The sequence below is a fragment of the Lonchura striata genome, chromosome 3 (assembly GCF_050655825.1).
Source record: "Lonchura striata isolate lonStrDom1 chromosome 3, ASM5065582v1, whole genome shotgun sequence".
In the NCBI taxonomy this organism is placed as follows: Eukaryota; Metazoa; Chordata; class Aves; order Passeriformes; family Estrildidae; genus Lonchura; species Lonchura striata.
The window spans coordinates 112,386,711-112,414,210 of NC_140705.1; the positions used below are offsets into that span (position 1 = coordinate 112,386,711).

Genomic DNA, 27,500 nt, shown 5'->3' on the forward strand with positions numbered 1-27,500 from the left:
GGAAGCCTGTGGCATCCTGGCCTGTATCAGGAACAGTGTGACCAGCAGGAACAGGGAAGTGATTCTTCCCCTCTACTTGGCACTGATGCAGCTGCACCTCAACTGCTGTGTCCAGTTCTGGACGCTCCAATTCAGGAAGGACATGGAGGTGCTGCAGCAAGTCCAGAGCAAGGCAATGAAACCGGTGAAGAGTGGAGGAAACAGTTCTTACAAGGAGCAGGAGATGGAGCTGGGGATGTTGTGCCTGGAGAAGAGGATGCTTGGGGGTGACCTACTTACTCTCTAGAGCTCCCTGAAAGGACATTGTAACCATGGTGGTCTATCTCTTCTCCCAGCAGCAAGATGAGAGGAAATTGCATGAAGCTGTGCCAGGGGAGGTTTAGGTTGGACATCAGGAGTAATTTCTTCACAGGAAGAGTGGTTCTGCATTAGAATGGGCTGCCCAGGGAGTCACAGTCCCTGTAGATGTTTAAGGAAAGTCTGGTTGTGGCACTTAGTGCTGTGGTCTAGTTGACATGTTGGTCATAGGTTGGACTCAATGGTCTCAGACGAGTTTTCCAATCTAATTGAGTCTGTGAAACCCAGCAGACATAAATAATTTCATCCCAGTGAGGCAGTTGATGCTGGTGAAGATACACTTACAGAATCTAAAATTGGGAGATAAATTAACATGGGTTTCCTGTGAGGTTACATCATTATTTTAAGCAATATAAATGCAAACATATGTATATGTTATGTAACAATGTGAATATTTCCTCCCTGAGCCTCTAAAAATAAATATACAAACATATTTATTCAGTATATAGGAGTGAACTACTCTGTACTATTTTTTGGTTTTTTTTTTGCTTTTCATTTAATTGATTTGGAGTACTTTGGGATCATTCTTAATTTGTAACATGTAAGCAGTGGGTTTCAGGGTGGATCAGGAGTAAGAAGTTTTGAAGTCACTAAAGATAAATTCCCTGAGCCATGAAACCTCTTCTTTTCACCTGAGGCCTCAGGCAAAAAATATGTTTTTTCACTTCTCCATTCTCATGGGTGTAATTAAAGCCAATAGAACACTTTTTAACAAGTAAAAAAAACCATTAGGTACTATGTATTAAACAGAGTAACTGTATCATATATGTGGCAAATTTATAGCAAGCACAGAAACTTGTGACATTTGAGTAGTTACCTTGTTTTTGCCCGACCTGTAAAGTATCAAGTGGACTTTAAACTACAAAGAGGACTGAAAAAGAGTAAAGAATGGGTCTTCAAAATCCATCATAGATATCTGAACATCGCTACTGCCTTGTAATCATACCAGTGTGGGTAGATCTGTACATCAGCACCAAGTGTGGCAAAGCTGTGCAGGATATTTTTCATTGCTGGTTTCAATATAGTAATTAAAAATGTCTTTCCTGCACACCATGCACTAGGCACTATGTAAGGTACCTGCTGCTTATTTATGGTTGGAATAGATACTGGGAAGAAACTTTGTACATTAACAGCAGATACATCTTGAGGGAATGCAAAACATTGAAATGGACACACTTACTAGAAAGTACTACTAAATCTTGATGTCTCCTACCACTTTCCAGCAGCCTATTAGCAGCTGGGTACTGTACAGTGATCTGCCTTTGTGTTTCTTTCTGTTACCAAGCATAATCTGAAATACTGTCATCAGTAATTAAAATTAAGTAACATCTGTCATTTTGCAGTGCCTCCTTTGATTTCTTCCTTTTTCTGAGCTCTTTGTTCACTAACCCCATTCAGAAAATGTGAATATTTGTCACAGGACTTTCACACATTTGTGAGGTTTTACTCATGCAGTGAAAGCATTTTGGGGAAAAAAATAGAAGCATATTTAACATGCATTTCGTTCTGCATGGGAGATCTTGTTGCATCAATGTGTTACCAAAAGAGGCAAAACCCAAAATAATATGCATGTGCAGATAAGCTAAACAGGTTCATAATGGGAAAGAAATCCCACTTTCCTAATGAATAAAAGTGTGTGTGTGCCACTGCAGCTCAAGAACTCAACTCTAAGCTGATAATGTTTATTAAGGAATGTAGTGTTAGAAGGCTGTGATGTTGGAGGGTTTAGCCTCAAGGAGGAGGGAGTTTTTGCATTCCCTTGGTGTGGCATGAGCAGCTGATCAATGGCTAATTGTGGTGAGGATGTGTTCCAGGGACTTGCAGCAGACTCCTAGCGCTGCAGTTGGGAGTCCTACTTTCAAATCAAAAGGGATAAATAATTCAGGAGATTGAATGAATAATAAAGTTCCAGTTTTTAATAGCAGTATAAACTGCCTGAGAACTTTTCGCTTTATATTATGAGACAAAATCTAAAATGAAATTAAATAAATCTGGCACATCTTAGAAGTTTCCTAAGAATTTCACACTGGTGTAATGAATTCATTGAAAATAGGACTGAAAAAGGCTCATTTTTAAACTCTTTTGAACACAGAACTTTTAAGTGAGGATTTTTGTCATGGACAGAGTATGTCTCATTAGTGAGTTTTTCAAAATACCTAATATATTGCATACATAAAACAAAGAAAGGGAAGTGACTACATTATAGTTAATCTTTCATTCTTGTTAGGACTGGGGAAAAGGGAAAATCAATAATAGTGATTTCAGTGAAAATATCAAGATTTATGAGAGCATGGAAATTATTATAAATAATGAAATTAATATGAAAAATTAATTAATTTGCTCTTTTTTTTCTAGTATGTTTTTGAATGCTCTGTGATATTTTCAAAGTGAGCTGTCTTGGGCTTTTTTGTTCCCAAACTACATTTTAATTTGGAAATTAATTTCTTTTTAAGCACTGCAAATGAAGGAAGCAAACCACACACACACTTTCATAATTTATCTCCAATGAAAATATGTTTATTCATTTTGAGACCAGGTGAAGAAACAAATTCTCCCAGGCATATTTCCCTTGGTTAATCTGTTTTTAAAATGGTATGGGTGCAAAATCTACAACTCAGTACAATGATATGGTACTTTAAAAGATGTTTTCTGCTAAGGAAGGAGCAGTGAGTAACACGTAAGTAGCAATTTGTCTGTGTGTTTCTGCAGAGGGAGGCTCAGCAAAGCTCAGGGATTGCAGGTGGGCACTGAGGGATGTAACTCAGGAATATTTTGAGCCCTGCGAGCCCAAACAAAAATGAACTAAGACACCTTTATAAAATTTAACTATGAAAGTACAGTATTTCCTACCTTTTCTCATCCCAGAAATCCTGTTTATCCACATATTCTCTTAAGAAGCCTTGGAAAGTTTACTAAAATGGGGCACTGTGTGATAGCAGATTACACGTGTTAACAAGAAGAGATTTGTGGTTTTTTGCTGGTTGTAGAGAATATCTGAAATGTTAACTTAATGGACAATAATTCTTCCATCCATAGGGGAATGCAGGCATCATGTGTGTATTTTTGCTTTTATTAATAGCATTTTGATAGTATGGTTATAAAGCTTGTCCTTGGCTTGCCTTGAAATATCATACGGACTTCACTTATTATAGAATATTACTTTAATTTTCCAAGGTGAAGTGCTCACAGAGCAGAAACTGGTGAGGAAAAAAATATGGCCAAAACAGTTACATATACCTTTAATTTTAAAGCGCTGTCCAGAAAGGTTTGCAGCAATTTTTGCTGATGCATAAATTGACCTAGACAGTAAATGATACATGACCTTAAAAATACCTGAAGTAGCCTTGCTTGGGAATTTTTAGTAGACAGTTATTAAATGTCAGAGTAATTTACACAAGCCTAGTTTATGCTTTTGCATTCTCTTTCTCTCTCTGCCATGCCATCCAAGAACCATAGAAGCATTAAAAGTATTTTACATGTATCTCTTTCTTTTTCCACCCCTCTTCTTATCACAGAGCTTCATCTTAATTTTTTTATCACACCTAGAAAATCTCATCAAATGTGGGACTAAAATGTAGCTCACAAAGACCTGATCCAGCAGAGCACTTAAGTACCTGCATAACTTCATTGCCATGACATTTTCCATTGCTCATTAACTGGAATTCAAAGAAAATTTTCCATTGCTTGGTGTCTGGGCATTTAGAGGAAATTGTCAGCCAAAATGGCTGAGCCATTTAGAAGAATTAGGTCAGGCAATGAACAGACTACAAGTTGCAGAAGTCTGTAGGGAGCACTGGAGGTTCAGACCCCTGGCAGAAAACTGGAGATAGCCATTGGGAGGGCCTTCCAGGTATTTATTGTAATGTAGACTTAATTCCACAGCTATTGTCCAGTGATCAGAGTGAAGTGCATTCAGGAGAGGAGTCAGGGTTGTGCAATACAGCAGAGACTTCAACCTTAGCTGGGCCAGTCAGCTTGAGTGCACTGCTGCCTGGAGACAGCTCAGCAGCTTCTCCTGGAACAGGTGTGATCACCTGGGCACATCAGGGGTGTGCTGGCTCACACTGGGGAATGCCCAGGAGGAGTCTTGAGGCAGTCACCACCCATCCACTCAGTTATTTGCTGCATCTCTCCTTGTGCCAAGGAGCTTTCAGAGTGTCTCGCTGGCTTTCACTCATGCCCATACTATTAGTGTTTGCTGTGGCATGGAGGATGTGCTCTCCCTCTGCTGCCTTCTTGTTAATATATGAAGAGAAGCTATAAACAAGGATCAAAAACTGTTCATAGAAATTGTGGCAGCAAGATTTTCTTTGCATTTGTTTTGTTTTGCTTAAATCTGTTGATCCTGTTGTATTACAGCTCCAGGCTATCAAGTAGTGACAAATAGGTTTTCTGTTCTCTGCTCTTAGTTTCTGGATTATTTTTATCCCTTATAGGAAAACAAGTTAGAGAGTTCTTTAAAGAACAGGAAAGAATAGGTTTCCAGCTTGTTTGGAAAGCCTGGCAAATATTGATCTGCTATATATCCTGTACATGACTTTTTTTTCATCAGACAAAAACTGAGCTGTATTTCAGACCTCGACTTGCTAAAACTCTCACATACTACAGTGTAAATTAGTGAACTATTCTGACAGCTACCAAACACAAAGCAGTGGATAGTCAGAGAGGAGAGCTTTTTGATCATGAATTCTGGAGAAGAAAATACACACTGCTTATTTATTTAAAGTAGGTTTAGCTTTTGTTGATACAGATGTTCCAGAACATTTAGCCTAAATAGCTTACTAAAAAATCAATGATCAAACTAGTATGAAGTTCTCCAAACACAGTCATTCTCTGTGTTTCTCCAATACACTCAGCAATTTCTGGATAGACTATTTTTGTGTCGAGGGTTCATAGCTTGAAATTGAAAAAACAATTTCTGTTACCAAAGTGCCTTTTTTGAGGCTTTCATTTTATAAATTCTATGCATTATCCTTTGAAACTGTATTCCATTAACTATAAGTCACAGTTTACATGGAAATAGTTAGCAGTGAAGTCTCCCTATTCCACGTGTGTGTGTGTGACTCTTATTATGCAACATAAACTGCTGCTGATTTTAATGTTGGAGTGATTAGAAGTTACTCTCACCCAACATCAGTTTTCTAATAACTGTGTAATGATTTGAAGTCTAGGAGTGGTTCCTCATGGTCCTACAGGTGCCCTAGCTGCCATTATTAATTATTTTGGAGACAAATCAAGCTTGGACTGGAATTTTAGAGCCCTGGTTTCAGGAATGAAGCAAGAGAAAAATTTCTGTTTCTGATGCCTCACTTGTTTTCTGGAGGAAGAATTTCTTTCTCTGGAATGATTGCTTCATCAAGCATTCCTTGAGTAATGGCACTTTCCTTAAAGCAGGATTGAGTTCTGGGTCCAGTGTCCCTTCCAGCTTCATATGCCATGGCTTGGTCGTCTGAATTCAGAGTGAGCAAACAAGTGCCCAGATAAGAATTAGACACCCTTTTGATTATTAATTTTTTCATTTATTTTCAGATGGCTTTTCCTTTTGTTGTGTTGTTCACACATAATGCCTCTGACTCTTCCTATGTCACACTACATCTTTGCAGTAATTTTCTGTGCTGTTCTGTCCCTCTGGATTTTACAGCCATGGATCAGAAAGGAAGTGCAAGCCCTAGCAGAAATAATAAATCCACTGCAGGTCTTGAAGGTACTAATTTCTGCAAAACAAAATACTGCCTCAATTTTGTTACGGGCTAGAAGGGGCGATCAAAGTGAAATACATTCATTGTGGAATTGGTTTGCAAAGCTTGCTTCTAAACCATTACACACACTTTCTAGATTTCTTTTCCCCCCCAAAAGATTAAATAATGCTGCTGTGTCCTGCCTGGCCTGCAGCACTGCACCCCACGTAGCTGTTGTGCATGGACTGTTCCCAGAGCAGGCCTGACTCATGAGATGGACAAGAAAGCTATGTTTGCTTGGAAAGGGGTCACTGGATGTTATGGATCTGGATAACATGTTAAGATCTGTGAAGGGCTGCACAATTCTCTACTTTTGGGTAATGCAGGGAACCATCCACACATTTGCTGCACTGGATTGCTGGGAGTCCTGGTCATCTCCCAGCTGCCAAATTGCCTGGTGTGCCCAGAATTCATGGCATATGTCCTGTGACTCCAACAGGAAGGTTGAGGTGGTTGGTCTTTGCTGGAGTAATATGACATTTGAAAAAGTATTTTAGGAACTGTCCTGTAATAGCAGGTATTTTTAATCAGTGCAATCTATCTAATTAGGTTCAGCCATGCCCTATTCCTTGTCTGATTGCCTGAGCATTTCCGCTTAACCAGTGAGGTTTATTCAATCAGGTATCCTATAATGCTATTTCCTTCCTTGAGAGTATATGTTATCATCCCCAACACAGACTTAAGAATCCCTCTACTTTTTCTTATTTTAACATCTCTGTCTCCACAGTAAAGCCCTGTGCTTTAGTTAGGAGTCACCTAGCTAAGGAGAAACCCAGGTGAAACTTTGGATCACATTAGTTTTGTTTCTAAGAACCTAGAACATTCTTAAGAGACACAGCAAGTATAGAGAAAGAACAAATATAGGTAGAATCCCCATAAATTTGGTACAAGCTGGTTAAATTATGGATTCAAATAGTTAACAAGATTAGAAATAATAAGAAATTAATACAGTTGCACAGGCAGTTGACTCAGTATTACTGTCATTTCCTTTTGGCTTTATCCCCTTTATAGGGATAACAAGGTAAGAAATAACTTTGTTTCCTTTTATTGATTGGTTTGATATTTAAAATAAAGACAATTTTTTTTGTCTGAAAAAGTCTTTTGTAACTTAATATTATGTTAATTAGAATAGATGTCTTTCTGAGCCTTATTTTCTTGTTCATTTGATCTAATTAGCTAATTAATTTTTAATTGCCTACTGAGAGATCTTTACCATGTTGTGATTTGTGTTTTACGTTTACATTTGGAAAGCAATGGTATGCCTAAAATGACTCAAAAGTATTGTACTGAGGAATTTCTGCAAGGGATCATTGCAAATTATGATTTCTTCCTGTTTTCTAATTTTAGCGCAATCCATTTGGAGTTAATACTCATTAATCAAAAAAGTTTGCACAGTGTGGAGTAGTGAGAAGGTGTTTCAGTTAGGGAAACTTCAAGGTAGAGGGTTTGTCAGTTGGTGGTCAAATGGAAAATAAATCTCTTGGCTGTTTTTGAATTGCAGTGAACACTTCCCAACTTACAACATGCATTCTTTTCCTCCATAGTAATGCTCTGACATTGTTAGAATTAATGTATTAGCAAGCTTAGAAATAGAAGAATAAAGTTCTAATAAGGCCAAGTGTTGATTAAAACTTATTTTCTGGTGACAGAAAATAAATCATTGTTCTTGGCAAGTTATTTCAAGTTACTCCCTAATTGTTTAAAATGTGCACCTTATTTTTAGACTGAATTAGTCTTGCTGTAACTTCTAGCCCTTCGTTCTTGTTCTTTCTCTGCCTGCTAGATTGAAGAGCCCTCTATTATCAATTTTTTGTTCCCTATGGGAGGCACTTGTAGCCTGTGATCAAATCATTCTTTAACTTTTGCTTTGATAAGTTAATTGATTGAGTGCCTTGAGTCTCTTGTAGTAAGACATGTTTCCTAATACCGTAATTGTTCCCCTGGCTTCCTCATAATCTATGGAAATTTTCATAGTCTTTTTTAAAACAATACCAGGAGTGAAACCACTAGTCATTTCACTGATGCAAAATAAGGTAATACAACCTCCCTAATCCTATTTATCATTCTTCATACATCTAATGAGTAGGGTAGCTTTTTGTTACTCTGAAAATTCAGTACACTTAGCAGTACTCTAGCAGTACTCTAAAAATTCATAGTAATCTTTTACTTGTCATGGTCTAAGTTCCCAAAACCTTGCCTCCTCTGTGAGATCTCTTTTTTCCAGTCAAGTCTTCCCTCATTAAATCTGTCTCATTGCAGTAATTCCTTGATCCATGGCCTTCCTGTTAGCTATACTGAGGTACATAATGTCTGGTTATGGCCACCTAATCCAACTGTCTTCTCCATTATTTTCCATTTTCTGGTCATCTGCTCATATTGAGAAAATGTGATTTTTTAATTTTTTTTAAGTGAAAAGTAGTCTAGGAGACAAGAGTTCCTTGTTCCCCAGTCACCTAATGATAGGTTAGATGTATCTACTACATAGTTTATAAGTAGTTTAGGATGCTATTTTGATTCACTGTATCTCATTTTAGCCATCCAAAAATGAGTTTCTAATGATTGCTAGTTTTCTAAGCTCTTAATAGTAGAGAGATGGAGATCTTCACGGAAAGATGTGGTGGACTTATCTGAAAAACCATAAATCACTTTTTGACAGTGTCTTTTTCTTTTCATAGACTATAATGGGAACACAGAGAACTTAAGACAAGCTGCCAAACTTTTAGACAGCTATAATTAATGTGAATGAATCCCATCTCTTATGCTTTTTAGCTTTTCAGTCAAACTGTCGTGTGATGCAAAGCCAGTTCTCTTACAGGCATCTATCAAAATGGTTGCCTTTAGCAGTCCCATTTGTAATCACATCAGAAAATGGTATCAATTTAGCTTGACAAAATCTGCTTTCCAGAAACCCATGTGGATCAACTTCAATTTGATTATCCCTTTTAGTTCTCTATCAGGTTAGTTATCACTTATATGCCTCTTTTGCTTTTTTATCAGATCCTTTTATCAAATCCCTACTTTTTTTACTTTAATATTGACATACATCCAAGCTGTGAAAAATCTGAGGCTCTGATGTCTTAGATTTTTTTATTTGTTTCCACCCCATCTATATCAGATGGACTTTTCTCTGAGGTACTCCTTCAATCCTTGATCAGACACCAGGAGGTCTCTGGATGACTTAGAGCCATTTCTGATAAGATGTCCTTTCCAGGCAGCTTGTCCATATGGTTAAGTTCTGCAACCTGCACAATAGAGGTAATGGTTTTGGGTTTTTAGTTATTTTTTTGTGTGGTTTGGTGTTTTTTTTTTTTTTAATTAGTTTTTTCTTTTTTTAGGGCTTAAAGTAAAACATTTCATAAAATATATTAGGTTGTGTGTTTCTCTTTCCAAACATGCATGATTTTAAACTTTTTGTGTTTTATTTTCTGAGGAAATGTTACCACATTTTTGATTTTTCTTCATCGTTCTCATTTCTTTTTTTTTGTAAAATAGAGATGTCTGGTAGAAAACAGACAGACCAAAGTAATCTGTTGCCCTCTGACTGCAGAAAGGTTTACAGGGCTGAAGGGAAAGCTGTGACCTTGTACTATTTTCATGGTAAGGGATGGAAACCAACTGACCTTTTTTATTTAATATTGTTGCATAAGCAGAATGCTTGGAATAAGGAGCTCTGCCTTCAAATTAAAAGAATGCTTGCAGAACAAAAGCAATAGGAGAAAATGTAATGGTGTTTTCCTGATATGGGCACCTCCCAAAACTCAAAACTACCTGACAGAGAAGAAATACTCTTGCAAGAGTGTTCAAGTCAATGTCATCTTGGAAACTACTGGCGGCAATTGAAATACCAAAATGCTAATTTATGTGGTACCAAAGTGATGAGCTGTGAAGGCAAGTCATTGGCATCCTGTCCCAGCTGATCCCTCTGTCAGATTTTGGACACCTCAAAGGACAGAGGGTCTTAATTTTTCATCCCAGCCTCTTCTGTTCATTTGTGAGAGGGCTGTATTGCCATTGTAGAAGTGCATCCTTTCACAGGATGCATCAGGATTTCTTGTACTTAACAAATGGTGAACTGCAATGTCAACAATTAGAGGAATAATTTATTGTCTGTAAAGATGGATTAGAGAAATAGTTCAATGATATGTCCTTCTTTCTGGGTAATCCAAGGACAGATTTTGATGGGAGGGCAAGGTGGTGTCACCTGGCAATGATATTTCACACTGCCTAATTCTGAGTCTTCTGATACGTATCAGGGATCCTGTTAATGTCTAGTGAAACCACCCACTGTTGGAAGTTATTTCACCTCAGTTGGAGGTGTCTGGAATTTTCTTCTTCTCTTTCCTTAGTCTTATAACTTCCTTCAGTTTTTGCTACTGTCTGCTATTTCTTCTTCTGCATCAGAACTAAAGGTAATAGTTTTGCAGAGGCCAGACTACCAAATGGGCCAGTTGGAAAGTTTCAGTTCATAAGGGTTCTGAGGGTGTTGTTTCTTTTTTTTTTAATTCCTACTTTGCCAGAGTAGTGTCATGTAGGATATCTGGAGAGAATATTTTCCAAAATGCAGTTTTGTAGTCTTGACCTAATATCTTGTAACACAGCAAGTGCTTCACAGCACTACATAGTTACCTCTCCAATATCTCCTACATCATATTAAAAGAATATTTGCACTGAAGCCATTTCAGATCTTTGGGACAGATCACACTTAGGCTCATTATAGGAGTTACCTAACCAGCAATGAGTTGCATTTCATCGTGAAGGTATTTACATGATTACTTCTTGGGAGGTGTTCATCCAAGTGTAAATTACTCTGCCTCAGAACAGATTTTAGCTGGTGCTGACAGCTTGGATGACTGGCACATTGTCATTTTCATAACACACCTAAAAGGAAGGTGCCAAAAGAACCTAAGTGGCATTGGTGCAAAGAAAAATTTCCAGTAAAAATTTGTCTCAAGGTATATTTGTTGGTTTCAGTTAGTATCTGGGATTAAACAGATTAAAAATTACTATTTTTCTTTCACACTATATAGGGAGGAGTGATCTCCATTTATGTGAAAGCAGTGTATGGTGATAATGCCATGGTAACACAAAATTATGTGGTTTATGCTTCTTCTAATGCATACTCATCCTCTTTTCAGATGTCCCTGAACTACTCCAGCTGTGTTAATGTCATGAAAACAGTTTATTTTCTCTCCTAGCCATTTTGTCAGAGGTTTTGTGGGGTGAAACTTCTGTGCTCTTGTGCATGTTTTGCCTAAAGAATAGAAGGGATCTGCAGTCAGTCCATGTGCCAGGTCATCAGTCATGCTCCTCTCTCTGTTGACCAGTTACAATAAAATTTGATGTAAAAAAAATATTTCTGAAATTAAATTCCTACTAGTATTAGGAAAAAGTGGTGGTTAAAAAGAACAGATAGACTCAATTTACTACCTCCATTTCTCTGGACAAGAGAATTGCCACACCAGAGTGATGCTACATGTGCTCCAGGGTTCACACATTACTAAGCACATCTCACATGCACTTTATTAGCCAGAGTATAATCCAGACATGGGATGCAAATCAAAGTGAACCACACTTTGTGAGTTTACAGCTCAGGAAATGGAGAGAAGCTGCTTTCCTTCTGCTCACTGCAACAGAAGTCCTTTTGAAAAGAATGCTGGTTCCAAGCTCTGCTTGGGAAGTGTTCTGTATGTGATTTCATCCCATTAGCTGTGATGGTCACCATTCGGTCCTGTAAGTGATGACGTGATGTAATGGTGGAAAGGGTTGTTTCCAGTGTTATCAGTATAAATCTTCCTGTGAACACTTGACCAAGAACACATATGTTTTGCCATTATGTCAGTTTAAAGAAAGCAGCAATTTCCCCACAGTACTGTAGAATGGTGTTTTTTTTTGTTGTTTTTTGTTTTTTTTTTTTTCTGGCAAGAGATGTGAAGAATTTGCCATTTCTATATATTATAATAATTTTTAATGCTGGAATGGTTCACATCCAGAATTTTAAAACAGGAGGCATGTAGCCCAGAGTTTTGTTTGTTTCATTTATTTAGCATGGCATGGCTAGGTCCTGGAACTAGCTTATATGAGGTCATTACCCTATTGATTAAATAGTGTGATGAAAAGGGCATGATAATACACTGCTGGGAGATTATTGCCAGACACTTTGCAAACAAAGCTGCTGAAAGGGGAGCAGTTGTGAGACCTTCAGCGTGGTGTGTAATTAGCAAGCAAGTAGGAATTAAAATAAAGGATACATGGCGTGATACAGTGATTATATGCAGATAAATAATGTTTTGAATACTCCCTTTTGGTAACTCTAATGAGAATACATCTTAGTACAGGAAATGTCTGCTGGGACTAGACTATCCAGAATCCTTAAACAAGCTGTGCAGAAAGTTGTCCTCAACAGTGAAAAAAAAAATATATATGCATGGATGCAATGCTCTGGCTGCCTCTTTCTTCAAAACATTTTCTCTGTGTTTTTCTTTTCTTTGAAAAATTTCATACTGGTAAAACGAGTGTTAGAGAAAAACAGCACATCTGTGCTTTTTCTTTGGGATGGAGCACCATTTCTATAAAAAACTCCAAACAATCTTTTGGGGGACAACAAACTGATTTGTATTTGAACAAACTGAGTGGGAAACATGAAAGAGTTGTCTACACCTGGGATGTCCAGGCAGTGCCAAACTTGTGATTCTTGCACTCAGCCTCCCCTCTGTCCCTCTGAGGAGCACACATGCACGTTCCTGAAATAAATCAGGGCACCTGATTTATTCTGTGGCATGTGTTTCACCTCAGCACCAAGGGCTACAAATCCCAACAGATCAGAGGCTTTTCAGACAGCATCTCAGTTGCCTAAAGGGCAATTAAATGGAAATTTTCAGAATAAGGCATAGACCAACTTTAAGGAGAGAGAGATGGATAGACATTGGCTAACATCTTCCTGGACATTTCTTTGCCCAGATTCAAGATCCTTCCAGTCATGAAATTCATCACAAGACAAAGCAAATTTCCAAAATAGTATCAGTACAATTCTTCAGAACTGTTTTATGGTTTTATAGATATGGGATGGATAGCTCCTGTCTCAGTGTCTATCCAAAATTTCAAGCTGCACATTAAATAGAGAAACTTAAACAGCCACAGCAGCAGTAACAGTGGGAGAGAAGGGGGCAACAGGGGAAAAAATAAGGGAAGGGAGAAGAGAGGAAAAGAGAAAAACAATTTTTTGTGGGGGAAAACACCCACTCAAGGCAGAAGGATTGAAGCAGCCATGGTGAGGGCAAAGTAAATGGGGAATGCTGTGTCTGGCTCTATTAACCTTAATTTTAATTCCTCTTTTCCATTTTTCAGCTTAAGTAAGCAAGCATATAGTCATGTTTATATAATAGCTGGAGTAATGAAGATGGAATATACCAATTTGGGGCTAATTCTTGCCCTCAGGAGAGCACAGGCACTGCAGCTGTGGCCAGCCCCTACCCAAAAGGAGTGGTGAGAAGAACAGTTCCTTGCATCTGACTTCCCATTACATCCTCACCAGGGACCACCATAGTCTAGCCCTTAGAATAAATAGATTAGGTTAATTTTTCCATCTGTAGAGGTGGTTTAGCAGCTCTCAGCATTGGTTCAGTTGTGCTGCCACTGAAGCTAATGAAGTGATTTCCTGGAGAACAGTTTGACCCAAAAAGCCCATTTATAACCTTTCTCAGATATTGGAGTTTGTGTCTTGGGACTGTCTTTTGTTCTCTTCCTATTTGATATCTTCACCTTCCAGAGATCATAACAGGCAGGGTTTTCCTCAACTTTATCACAATGCAGTTACATACTTATAGCCATAATATCCCTTGCTTTGAGGGCGTGAGAGAAGCATGCAGTATGCCACATTTGACCACATCCTCTGAAGCTGAGGTTGTGGTTCAGCTAATTATTTTCACGGCTGGAAGAGAACAGACAATACTGCCTAAAGAGTGGGAAGATATGTGTCTGTGTGAGCCTGTGTTTGTGTGGTTATACCATCTGGGAAGAGCAGAGCCAGATATACTTCCCCTTGGCTTTTTTTAATGTGCAAATCCTCAGTAAACATGCAAAGTCTCATTTCTCTGCTGAAGTCGTGCGTTTGTCTCAGGGTCGGAGTGCATCTCACTGCAGAAACCCTGCCCTCTGGAATTCCTGTTTTTCATTCCCCAACTGACTCTTTTTGCTTCTGTGGGCAGGGGGGAAGTTGCCCTTCCTCTGCATTTCTCATTTTTGTTACACAAGCAGTATGAGGTGCCCTTTATTTATAATCTGAACGTTAGGGATGTTGGGCCAATCTGGTGCTTCCAGCTGGCTGAACACTTCCTAGAGCTTTGGATGCCAGATATAACCTAATTTATTGTGGAAAACAGTAGGGGAAATACACTTCTCACTATCAAAGGTTAATGCAGAATATCAGCAGCTCTTCAGCAAGGGTACACGTGTTGTTGGATAGTCTGTGATTATGTGTCTTATTAAAATAGAAAAACAAATTGCTTTCCTTTTTGATGCCGCTGTTTAGCCCCTTCTATTTTCCCTCCTTCCCCTTAGTTATTTTAACTCCTTCATTGCATTTTTCACTTTTCACAAGTTACCTCACAGAGAAAAAGGCAATTGTACTTTGTTTGTTTCACATGAAACTGAGCAAAATAAGGGGGAGGTTTTTTTTTCTTTTGGCTTTGTTTTAACTAAAACACCCATTTCTGTGCCAAGACAGAGCAAAACTGCTGAATTAGCCAAGGCTATAAATTTGTACTGGTCCTTTTACCTCTAGAAAATATGAAAGCATCCTTCTGCCACTGAGCTGGCACTCGTTGCTGGATCAAGTGCTACTATTAACGGGAAATCAGGAAAGTACATTATCACTCCAGTGCTGTCCTTACCAGAGGCTTTCACTGAGCTGTAGTCAGGAAAGTGACACTGGGAAGACCAGAGAAAAATGGCACACTTTGAGCAAGGGAAGGCAAGCTTCAGACAAAAAACTTGGAGACACATTAAGACTTTGTGAAGGTACCCAGCATGGCGGCAATTGGCTGCTTTTAAAAGGGATGTATTAGGTAAAGTGTCCTATTATTCTTCAGGTTTAGAGATAAACTCGTGTAGACTTTTGTATTGGGCTCATTTAATCAATTCTAGAAAATCTGAAACCTGCCAAGGCAAGACTGAGTCAGCCTGGAATCCTATGAGGCTCATTCTGCACCAAGAAAAACCCCAGAGAGATTTTATTGGCTACTTTTTTTCTTCCCAATAGAGTAAGTTCCCTCTCAAGGATTCTTCTGCTTGAGAGATGTTTCTTTAATCATCAGAAATACACTGCACTGATAGTTCGATTAAAAATATAATAGAAACATATAGAATAATAAGTTAGTAAATATTGTGGTTATTTAAGACATAAACTTATTACTTACTCTGAGTGTTGCCAGGTCAGTAGGTGGGGGAGCTGCTTTCTTCCTGCAAAGCCATGCTGAATTCACCAGTTCTTTTGTCATTCGAGCCATAAGGAAGGCTTAGGTGAACATTTTGTTATAGTTCACAGTCTGGACTGCATCTGACTTCCATTTTATGGGATAAAAAAATGACAAATAATACATAAATTCAGTTTGGTTTGCTTTTCCTTTTCAAAGTTCTCTAGAGACCTGAAATAATCTTCTTGACACCCATGCAAGGTAAGCGTAGCTATCAAGTTTTACAGATGTGGAAACTGAGGCACAGAGAGGTTAAATAGTGTCATTTGAAAATATAGGTGCCTAAAATGAAGCAACTTGAGTCCACGATCCAAACAGCAGAAGCTCCAAGCTCCTGATTTCACTAGAAAACAAGAATGCTCAGAATATCCATGCAGAAGGCCCTGAATGGATGTGCTGGAATCTGCTGCAGAGCAAGTGTCCCCAAGTATGGTTCCCCACTTGTGGTCAGACCAGAGCACTCCTGCATGACTGTCTGGACCTGCATGTGGTTCCTAGCCCTGTTTAGGATTTGGGAATCTGAAACTTTTTACTGATATTTTCTCCCAATTTACTGGCTCTTAATCAAGTCTCTCAATTCTATAGATTCATTTTTCTTTTTCTGTGTGAGAAGTCTCCTTATTAGGCATCATCAACTTCTCAAGAAAACCTTTTTAGCAACATAAAATATATTTTTGTTTTTGTTTCTTGGATTAGACTTCCCTCGGAGAATTACTCACCAAGCCACATATTTGCTTTGCTCAGCACTATTCTAGTAGAAATATTTCTTGTTTATTTAGTCTTATGCACTGGTCTGACATTCCCTTGTTGCTACAACACATTTAAGAGATTGAAGCACCCAGGGAATCCAAGATTATGCCCAGAAGTGAAAAACAAGCACTGATTGTAACTGTGGTTTTTTGGGGGCTCTGGTTGGAGTATCAGCACATTCAACTTTTCAGCGTGTCCTGAGCTCTGACTCTGTGTAAAGCTGGGATTGTTCTGGGCATCTGAAGGCAGCAGCTCCTGTAGTTCACAACAAACATTTCCAGCCTGGGGCTCCCAAGGAGCAGATGTACCTTTGGTTATTTTCACTGAACACTTATTAGTTTGACTAATACAATTTCTGTCAATTCATAGTCACAGTAAATTAAACAATATTGAGCTACTATTTCACAATTCTTCCAAAGTCATCTATTCCCTAAGCTACAGCAGCAAAGAATATTTCCTGGTCCCTCCCCCTAAGTTGTTTTCTAAGAGGTTTCAAAAATCATTCAGATAATGAGACTTTAGTTCTATAAAATTTTATCAAAGGGCACTCTTTCCCTGGACTCAGATATGAACATATTTTGCCAATCAGATAAAACTTCTCAAGCTTTTTTCTAACAGTGTCAGTGGTTAACTTGATCTTATTGCACTGTAAACAATTTTGTGCTACAAATCATTTTTCATGGAATCTCTTTGTTATGGTGGGTGAACTCTGGAAAGATTATTTGTAAGAACATTTCCAAGAACTTTACAGCATAGTTTAGTCTTCAATGAAATCAATATTACTTAAAAAAGATTTTTCTTTAGATTAATAAAAGAGAGAATGTATATTGAAAATGACTGATAGGGAAATGTTTCAGTATAGTAATAGGCAGAAGAAATACCTATTAAGCAGAAAAATATCTGTATACCAACCCCCTCTCCATTTTAAATTATATATATTATTTTAGCTGTTAGGAATCCATCCTTCCACCTTGTGAAAGCTGACAATTTTTACTTACAGCCTGCAGCTAAATACTGCAGTGCCTCAAAATGGAAGATGAAACAGGCCAACAGGTTTTCTTTGTCTTTTGAAAAGAATGGAGTGTCATTTCTTCTCCCTGCCCATCGTGTGTTCCTCCCCACTGCCCCCCTGCTACATCCCTCCTAGTATTAGCAGCTTTTCCTCCAAAAAAGCACTAGATGGTGCCCCTTTTCTTTGAGAGTGACAGAGCTGCATTCCCAAGGGACGTGCTGCCCTGCCGGGAAAAGCATCGGACACAAAAACTTGGAGCGTCTCCTTGTTCCTTTAATACAATTATTTTAATTCCTTGTTGCAATATCAGTCTCTTTTATGTCTTTCAAATCTTCGAACCTGAACTAGATCCAGCTTTAGGAGACCCTCTTGTTCCTGTTGGAAAATGAGTCATGACTTCAAAGGTTCATGGGCAGTAAAATAATTTTTTTAAAAGTGATTTTAAATCAAAAAGAAGAAGGAACGGGGTATGTACCTTCCTCCCTGTTGTCAGTAGCTCAGCACTGCAACATCAAAGAATATTTGCATTCCTTGCTGAAAAGAAAACTTTCCAAGTCAGCAGTCTTTAATTAGATGCTAGCTGGTCAGTCTGACTGATATTAATTAGTTAATATTGTTATGAACCTTAGTCTTTAACTGACTGAACAGCTGTTTGTAAACAGAATTGATATTACATTTCAATATTTCTTTCAAATAAAATGCCAAACAGGGAATCTGCCCTAGCCTTGTATTCTGTGTGTTCTGACAATTTATTCTATCTTTATCAAAAAAAAGTTAGTAGTTATGTTCATCAGATTGTTACATAGCCTTTGAAATTGGAATGAATAATTGCCTAAAAGAATATTACCTACCTACATCTGCATTTCTTCCTGCAAAATAATTCTGTTTACCTGGTACATGTCATCTTTGTATTTAAACAATCATTTTATTCTAGATCCTTAACAGAAGAAACTGATAACATGAAACTGAAACAAATTCAAAATCAACAACAAATAAAATGCTTGCTTGTTAAGAAAGAAAATTGAGGCAGATATCTAATCTCTCATTGTGAAAACCCTGAAAATTAACTGAAAAAAGCTGCTTCATTTAATTGGTTTATTTAAGCATTTGAAATGGCATAAATATAATCATTCTTTGAAGTGACCCAAGATAAATTAGTTCAGGTTTGTCATTTCTTACTATTTTTGTAAATGGTCCTTAGAAAATTAGGTCTATTGGCATCTGGGAACAAAAATTCAACTGGGAAAAGAAGCTCTAATATGAAACAGAAAGAATTATTCCCATGCTCTGGCTGCCCTGTCATATGTCATGACATGTGGCAGGTTGACTGCTCATTAATTCTATTTATATCAGTATGATAATACACCCCACTGAGTACACATGTGTTAAAATATTCATAAATTATGTTTAGTGCAAGCAGATATACATTACATGCCAAAAGAAGACTATTATTTAAAGACAAAACTGGTAAACAGTCAAACACGGAAAAGTCTTTTTAATGTTAGTCCAGTACATTGTGTATCATCAAACTCACATTTAATTGTCTTTACTTGCAGACTCTGTCTCCAGCAATGCAGTATCCAATGCACCTTTATATTTTTAACAGCTTGCAAAAGAAGCAGCTTTTACTGAAAGTAATTGGAATTTCAGCAATTACTGTAAATGTCATATTATCTCAAAGCAGTAACTATAACAATTTGAAATATTTAAAATGAAGCTTTACTTTGACCTGCACATATTTCAAGATACTTTTACATAGCTTAAAGCTCTACTCTAGATATTAAAAAATTCAAATATGAACTATTTTTGGAGGGAAATGCAGTTTAACCCCCAAAATAGTTAATAGCAAATTTTAGGCAAAAAGTAGCCAAAAATAATTAATCATCCTTGCTCAGGATATTTCATATTACATATATCTCTGTCTCTATCAATATTTGCATCTATATCTATACATGTTAAACTTCTAAAGGGCCTATTAAAACAGTAAAATGAAAGGTATATTTTACAGGTAGCTAATTTTGCAAAGAATGTGAAAATAATCTCAGGATTTTAAACCACATATATCTGCATCTTAAAATCAGCTTGTTCAGCATCAAAATGCTCTTCTATGTGCAATCAGTTTTGAATTTCTCCTAGCATTGAATCAGAATTATTAGAATATTTAGACATTCTTTTTTTTTCTGGCAAGAAATCATTATGGATTATTTTGAATTCCTTTATTTAAAAATACCTTTGAAATGATGTTTTAAATTTAAAAATGCATTAGAGAACTTCAGAAATTATCACAAATTATCATGGTACATGTGTTAAAATTCCTGCAAGTTTGAAAATTATTAACAGAAGGTATGAAATAGTACACATTTATTTGCAGTTATTTTGGTAGCAGTTCTCCTACTAAGCAAGCACAAACCAAGCTGGTTTTGATATCTCTTCAGTGCTTCACATTTGGAAAACAGTTTCAAAACTTTTACAAATATCAAATGTCATGGGCGCAGGGAGAAGGGAGAAGGGGGTTACTTCATGATGAAATTTTGGGAAGATATATGATGAGATTTGGAATTTATATATATATCACAAAGGGATATACAAATATAAATTTATATATAAATTTATATATATATCACAAATAATGACCCTGTTTCTACTTGGTTTGAAGGGACCTGAACAAGGGCAGGATGTCGTGACTGACTGTAAAGGGTACACAAGTGTTCTAATCACAAACCCATGCTGATGTTTCTAGCAGCACTGCAGCACAGTGACTTCTGATAAAGGACAAAGAGGGGGCACAGGAGCACGATGCTCCAGAGTCATCCCTGCAGCAGATTTGGTGGGAAAGATGGTTTGCCCAGGTGCCTGTGGGCAAAAATATCACCCCTTGATTTTGGCTGCATCACCAAACTCAGCAGCCCAATAGACAATTGCCCAGCTATACAAGCTGCTCAATTTTAACCATCAGTGGACTGGTCAGAAGGGGTTGGGAATTTTCTCATTCTTTGATTGAAAAGGCTGGCTTGAGGAAACCGAAACTTTTTTTTTTTTTTTTTTTTTTTTGCAGGCACAGGTATCGATTTCAAAGCAACTTTCATCAGAAGAGATTTGTCAGCCGTCGGATGGAATTTCTGGTCGAGACCAGAAGGAGATGGCAAAGTTGGAGTATCAGGTAGCGCCGCGGTCGGTCAGAGCACTCACCTGGAATGTGGAAAATCAAGGTTCAGGTCTGGGGACTTGAACGTGAGATTTACAGAGTATCTTGAACGAGGCTTTTGAGTTGTTTGCTTGCTGTGCATTTCTCTGTTGATGTAAAGAGGAGCCCTGCTAGTGAGCAGGAGGGCTTGAGCCCTGATGTGTCGGGCTACAACAGGACCTGAAGCACTTTATGGAAAATGGGAGAGAGTGGCAAAGCAGCAGCACTAAGTGTTTTACTTACCCACCTTTTAAATACTCTGCTCATCTCTCATTCTTGTGTATCAAATTCAAAAAGTCTTAGTCCTGGAGAGGAATGGGAACATTTCTGAAGTCTCCTAATAGCTTTGCAAAACGCAAAACCTGCTTCTCCCATCCCACCGCGATCCTCTTTGCTATAGAAACAAATTGCAAAAACCCACTGAATTCCTGAGAGCAAACTGTGACTCGTGAAATGATTTGTCAATTGCTAGGGAGTTTACTGGATGTAAGGTTCATTGTAAGTATAAAAATCGCAGTCTCTTAATAAGGCAGCTTTTAAAAATAAAACGCTTCCTGAATTCTAAGAAATTTTGTAATAATATAAACAAGGCTTTTAATCTTGGTAATGTTAGTAGCAAATTATATACAACATCTAATTTTATCAGACGATAACAGTTGTAGTTTTTATCTTCAAAAACAGGTTGTGAATGCTTGAGGGGAATAACTCTTCATAGCAAAAGCTAAGTTAATTTTGTGTTGTCTTATGTTGCTGGCAGAGAAGCCTTCCTTTATTTAGTTCACCTCTTTTTTTTCTGTTTTTTTTTTTCTTTTTCTCCAAAAAAGGAGTAATTTCATGCAGCAGTTTATTTAAATACAGAAAAAAAAAATCATATTAGAAAGATCTCTCATTATAAGCTTTCTGAAAGTTTGCTATGCACTTTCATGTAAAACTTGGCCTCAGTACAGAACTGCTGTACAATCATTTTCATCTGAGATTTGAACATATTGGATGAACTAGAGCAGTTCTTTCTTCTATCCTGTCATTTTTTTCCCTTGGAAATGATGAGCATATGGCAACCACCCTTACTGGATTCTCAAACAACAGGAGGGACCTTATTTCAATTCCTACATCCTGTCATCAGTGAATCCCATGATATTTTGTTCTTGCAAGGCTAAAGATGTGATTCGCATTTGCCATAAGGACAGAGCTTAATGTGATGCCATTTTACCACAGGAGCCCTCAATCAGTTAATTAAACATGATATAAATCACTGCATGTATTTGTAAAGTAAGATTAATATGGCAAAGTCAGAGTAATGAGGAATCCTCGCCATTGTCTGAGTGTGAATCACTGATACGAAGATTACCCTTTTTGAAACTGGATATCTTTGAGTGGGTTTTGTTGGCTTAATCCCTCAGACTGCTTTGTGCAACTTGAAACCCAGACCTGTCATCTTTAGCCAAAATTTCAGCCATAACTTCCTCAGCTTTCACCCAATCATTTAAATCAGCATTCATAATGCTTAGAAAGATCAAGCCTTTCAGCATACCACAAGGCTTCTTCATACCACCTGGGACATTGGCAACATATTTAATAAATATTTCATTTAATTTCATCGTGAAGATTCCTCTTTTGGGTTTTTTTCAGGGGATTTACAGGGTAACCACAGCAGCACATTCCATCACGATGGTCACTTAGGTTTACAGACTTAATAAAAGGAGTTTTTTTATTTTTTGAAATGTTATGGAGCCTTGCTAAAGTGGAGCAATTACAGACACACAAGATAGGTGCTCTAGAAAGATCAAAACCTCCTAAAGACAGCTCTCTAAGGTTCTGGAGCTCTATTTGAAAAGCACTCAGTTTGCAAAGTAGAGATTTATAAACCCACACTTTGAAAACCCTGTGTCCAAGCAATGCTAAAGGCCTGATATTATTTCATATGGAATCCACTTTAGCCACTCTCTTTTGAAATCAGATTTTGAACCAGTCTGAAGGAAATCTGACAGATGGGCATGCCATGACACCATGTGCATCCTGTGGCACGGTGTCTTTCATGGAACACTATTCCTTTGTTACAGAGCACCAGCACTGTATTTTGCTGTTTTAAAAACCAGGCAGATCCTGCATATAGTAGGCAGGGACCCTTTGGATTTCAGTTAGGAATGTGTAGGAGAGGAAAGAAAAAGGGAAGAAATGATGCTATCCTTGTTCTTGGCCTGAATTCTGTGTTCATCAGGGCAGTGAAGACAGGGGTCAGGCTAGAGGCAGAACCAGTGAAAGGAAAAGGTGCCTCCTCAAACAGAACCCTGTGCTGGAGGTCTTGAAAGTGTCTGAAGAGTCTCAGAAGCATTATGCAATCAAAGAATCTAGCAAGAGGATAAGATGCAGTCAGAATTCTTAAGTGCTTTCCAGAATTCATAGACTTTACTCAGAAGATGCTTCCTTCAGCTTGAGACAGATCTTGATGGCCTCACTATGAGTGAACAGCACAAGTGGTATTGGTTTAAAATGTTGGAGGGTGTCCCAGCCAGGACTGGGATGTCTGGGGGGTAATTCAGTGTCAAAGAAGTAAATTTCCATCTCCCAGGTCACAGGAGAATTTGTTGCCATTGTGCCATCTGCTCCTTCACCAGAAAAAGGAGAAAAGTGAGACAAGATATGGGTGTTTTCTGCTTCTGCCAGTGCAGTTGTGATGCTGGAGGTCAAAGATCATGAGCAGGGATGCAGAAATGACTCCAAAGGGAGAAGAGAGGTCCTTGGACACTGATCCCTTTCCCCATGCCACCAGCAGGAAATTGTCCAAGCAGTGGCTTAGTCTGAGTGTTGCATGGTCACAAACTCTGTGATGTGCAACTGATGGAGTCCATGTACCTCCAGAAATGGGTGATTTGTGGGGGGCCCTTTCAAGGTGCTATTCTCTGCTCTGGAGCCTCCATATTTTTCATTAACACCACACTTAAGGGCTTGACTCTGTGAGCCCTAAGGCAGAGCTTGGGAGCACACAGAGCTGGGCCCTAATGGCAGGAGCTTGTGTGGCTGTTAAAGAAACTTTGGCTGACTTTTTTTGTCTGTCCTGATGGCCTTCAGAAAACCAGTAGATCCTGTGCAGCTGGAAGTGCTGTTGGAGTTTTGAAAGGTCTGTATTTGCAAATGCATGAATGATGAAAGTAAAAAGTGTAACAGGAGAATCCCTGTTGTATTCATAACTTTTTCAAGCTGCAGGTGCATAAACATAAACACTTGAGATGTGATGATCTCCTTTCTGTGCTCTTCATTAGGTTAACTGTAAATTGAACCTGAAGAGTAAAACTCTGTTAACAGAATTGAATTGACTTTCATTTCTGCTACTGTTTTTTTCCCCTCATTCATGTTCTTTTTAAGTTCAGAAATTCAGATTTGCTTTCGATGCGGCAGTTAATAAACATCATTTTGATACTGATTTGTGGATAGCTATTTGAGATTTAGCCTAAAACTATGCATAAATTACCTTACAATACCTTGTAAAATGGCCTGTTTAAAGAACTTCACTCTTCTATGATCACTGTCAATACAATTTTTACAATAAAGGTTGTTATTATACTGAAAGGCTGTCAGGAAAAAGATGTGTATTCCTTTGAAGTTTTACAAATCTCCCTGTGTCTGTTATGATGCAAGATTTTTGTCATAAATGGGCCAGTTACATAGAATGACTAAAAAAGAACAGAAATAAATAAGATGAGCTAACTTTAGAAAGAAGACTTTATAGAGTGTGAGAAAAGCTTCTGGAGCTGGGTTATATCTGTGGATATGCTGAGCATTTGTGTGAGCATTTGTGAGTATTGCCACTGGTCTCAGAGGCTGCAGGGTTCTCCTCTCCTCTCCTCTCCTCTCCTCTCCTCTCCTCTCCTCTCCTCTCCTCTCCTCTCCTCTCCTCTCCTCTCCTCTCCTCTCCTCTCCTCTCCTCTCCTCTCCTCTCCTCTCCTCTCCTCTCCTCTCCTCTCCTCTCCTCTCCTCTCCTCTCCTCTCCTCTCCTCTCCTCTCCTCTCCTCTCCTCTCCTCTCCTCTCCTCTCCTCTCCTCTCCTCTCCTCTCCTCTCCTCTCCTCTCCTCTCCTCTCCTCTCCTCTCCTCTCCTCTCCTCTCCTCTCCTCTCCTCTCCTCTCCTCTCCTCTCCTCTCCTCTCCTCTCCTCTCCTCTCCTCTCCTCTCCTCTCCTCTCCTCTCCTCTCCTCTCCTCTCCTCTCCTCTCCTCTCCTCTCCTCTCCTCTCCTCTCCTCTCCTCTCCTCTCCTCTCCTCTCCTCTCCTCTCCTCTCCTCTCCTCTCCCAGCATGAAATTCTCCTGTGATTTTTACAGTTTTCTGGTGAGAGTTGCTTCTTTTTCTACTCTTGGAATCCGTCACTCTCATAAAACTCCAGTTACAGCTGCATTTGCTTACTGTGTGGATTGCTTTTATGGCTCTTCCAAACCTATATTGCATTTTACAAAACCTGCAACATATAGTCCCATGTTCATTCTTGTTCTTATTTTTGCCCTGTGGGTGATATTGCTTACTTATCCAGTGCTGTCAGACCCTGAATAGCTTTGCTTTATTTATTCCTTTCTTAACATTGTTGTATTTTGTCTGATATCTAACCTAAAATTCCTTGTCATTTATGAGGAAAACTTGCAAAATGCAAACAGTTTACTGAGAGGATTAGAGTTGATGTGAAGGATTAATGCAGAGCTAAGGAATCTCCCTGCAAGATATTTGGATCAAATCCAGCCTGCACAAGTTACCACAAGTTGTAGTGGGCAGATAGAATGTACATTTTCATAGGTTTGAGGTACTTTTGTGTATAATCACTCACATATTGAGAAGCTTCTGGTTTAGACAGACAGGTTTGTATGATATTGAGGTTGAATCACTACAGTGTTTTATTTCAGGATGTTCATCAAAGTGAATTTTACAATTGGAGCCTGAGCTTTCATGGGAAAGGCACGTGGAGCTGATAAGAAGTTAATGTATGATGCAGAAATATGTGTGCATGTCCAGCCAGGAAGGGGAAACAAAGTCACAGGACTTTTGTCCTCTCAATTGGCACAGCTTAGCACAAAAATTGAAAATATGTTTATTATTCTTTTTTTTTTTTAATTGAACTACTGCACTCCCAACCTTTTTGAGAATTGTTAAAAACAAAGTGAAGCATCATATCCTGCTCATATATTCTTTGTAGAAAAGTTAACCAGAGTGGAAATCCTCAAAGACCACATGTAAGATTATTGCCTGTGGACTTCCAATTGCATCCAGCAATGCTGGCTGGAGATTTGTTTCCTGTGTGTAGCTGGAAAGAGACTAGCTCAGAATGCCTGACAAACTTTCTGTCTGGGAATGAGAAAACTCAGCAGAAAAGTGGTGTGAGTTCCTTAAAGTTAATTTGCAGGTGAGAAAGTAGTGTCAAGATTTTTGTATTAATCCCTCATGCTCCCCAAACACTAGTTCTAAATAGTACATTTAATATTATTAGCAAATATTTTTAGTTTCAGATGAAAAATTCCACCTCAGGAATTAAATCATCTTGCAGGGCTACTTGTAAACTAGCCTATGATGCTGGGATCTTTGTTGATTAAAGTATTTGATATTAAAAAAAATAAAAAAACAACAAAAAACCAACCAAGAAACAACAACAACAAAACCCCGAACAAAAAAAACCCAAAATCAACAACAACAAAACCAAAAAACAGCAACAAAAACCCCAAGTCAAAACCCACAGAAAAACCCCAAAAAACAACAAAAACCTGAGCTTGAAAGTAATCAGGATCCCTGTTCATATGCTTTACATGTAATGTAATTTCCTGTCATGTTTTTTTGTAGATTTGTAATCCTCCTTGTTATAAGATTAAAGCAGACTAGAGACACATACCTGAATTTTCCCTGAAAAGTCAGGGAGTGCAGTCAAGATGAGATGCCTCAATTTCACTGGCTGAAGGATCAGACCCAACTTTCATATTTGGTGCTAATGCTCAAGTAGGCTTTAGTGGCTTTTGCTCTGCATTGTAATTTCTTTGCAGCATAATAAAAAGCTCTTTAGAACATTGCTACATAGATTAATATAGAAAGTGCTGGTGATACTTTTATACACAGGGAGTTTAATACTAGGATGCAATAGCAAATTGATTGCAGGCAATCCTGTGCTTGAGTACCCAGGAGTGAAAGGAATGATTACAATAACCTCTGGGATTTCTTCTCAGATGTGGTTCCTGAAAACACCCACACCCACAAAGTATTGGGCACAGCAGAGTATTGTGTCCTTCTGATGTGGAATCACAAAAACATATTTTACTTCAGGAGGTGGGAGGGTTGAGGGGGAGAGGAAACTCAAGAGACATTAATGTTTAATGTTTTTAATTTTGTAAAATGAACAACAAAAAGGATATGGTTTGCTGCTGAGATTCTTTAAACTCTGGCAGCTTGCTGTCAGATGAGATGCTAAAAGCCAGGAAGGAAGAAGAAACTGAGGGGCAAACTGAGTAAACTGCTGGCGTGTCACCTTTGGCACCTTGATCTGATGGAAGAGTGAAATAATGGTGAAACAAATTTGGCGTGCATGGCTGTGGTTGCCACAAAATGACTTGCACTGCCTTGAATTGTATCAGACAGGACCTTGAATTGCAGCCAGGCAGGTATATTTATTTTTGTGGAAGGTTCTAGCTGTTATAGAGCTCATTTTGCTGGCCAGCCCCTGGGTTGAGGACTACATTAATTGTGCCTTTGCTTCATTTAGCCCTTCCAGATTGCCCTCTTCAGCCCTGACAGAGCATGTCTGTGACTGGGGCTTCCAGGCAGACACTGCAACATCTCTCAGGAATGGGCAGAAATTCCCAGAGACTTTAACTCCTCACCTAAGCAAGGGTGTTTATGATAAATGCTGATAAGTGCTGATTAATGCTGATAAATGCTGAAGAGAGTCATTCAAGTTATACAGGTTAGAGAAGTGTTTGTAGACACTCTGCACAAAGGAGTTCAGGAAACTGCATTGCTTTCCTGTGGAA

At 38.4% G+C, this 27,500-nt stretch overlaps 1 protein-coding gene and 1 long non-coding RNA gene across 4 annotated transcripts in view; one reads left to right on the forward strand and one right to left on the reverse strand.

Annotated features, from left to right (window-relative positions):
* Positions 1-27,500, forward strand: part of LOC146768063 (uncharacterized) — a 518,279-nt gene that overhangs the window by 299,261 nt on the left and 191,518 nt on the right. For all 3 annotated transcript variants that reach the window (XR_014954527.1, XM_085577230.1, XM_085577229.1), the window contains one exon: positions 20,383-20,487. Coding sequence is in view for 2 of the 3 variants with exons in the window: in XM_085577230.1 (XP_085433356.1) it covers positions 20,383-20,487 (105 nt within the window). In the remaining variant the exon portion in view is untranslated. The remainder of the gene's footprint in view (positions 1-20,382; positions 20,488-27,500) is intronic.
* LOC146768064 (uncharacterized) lies at positions 1,664-24,370 on the reverse strand. Its single transcript, XR_014954528.1, has 3 exons — positions 20,759-24,370; positions 15,509-15,648; positions 1,664-9,337 (listed from the first exon to the last, which is right to left on the reverse strand). It is a non-coding gene; the product is annotated as an uncharacterized LOC146768064 (long non-coding RNA).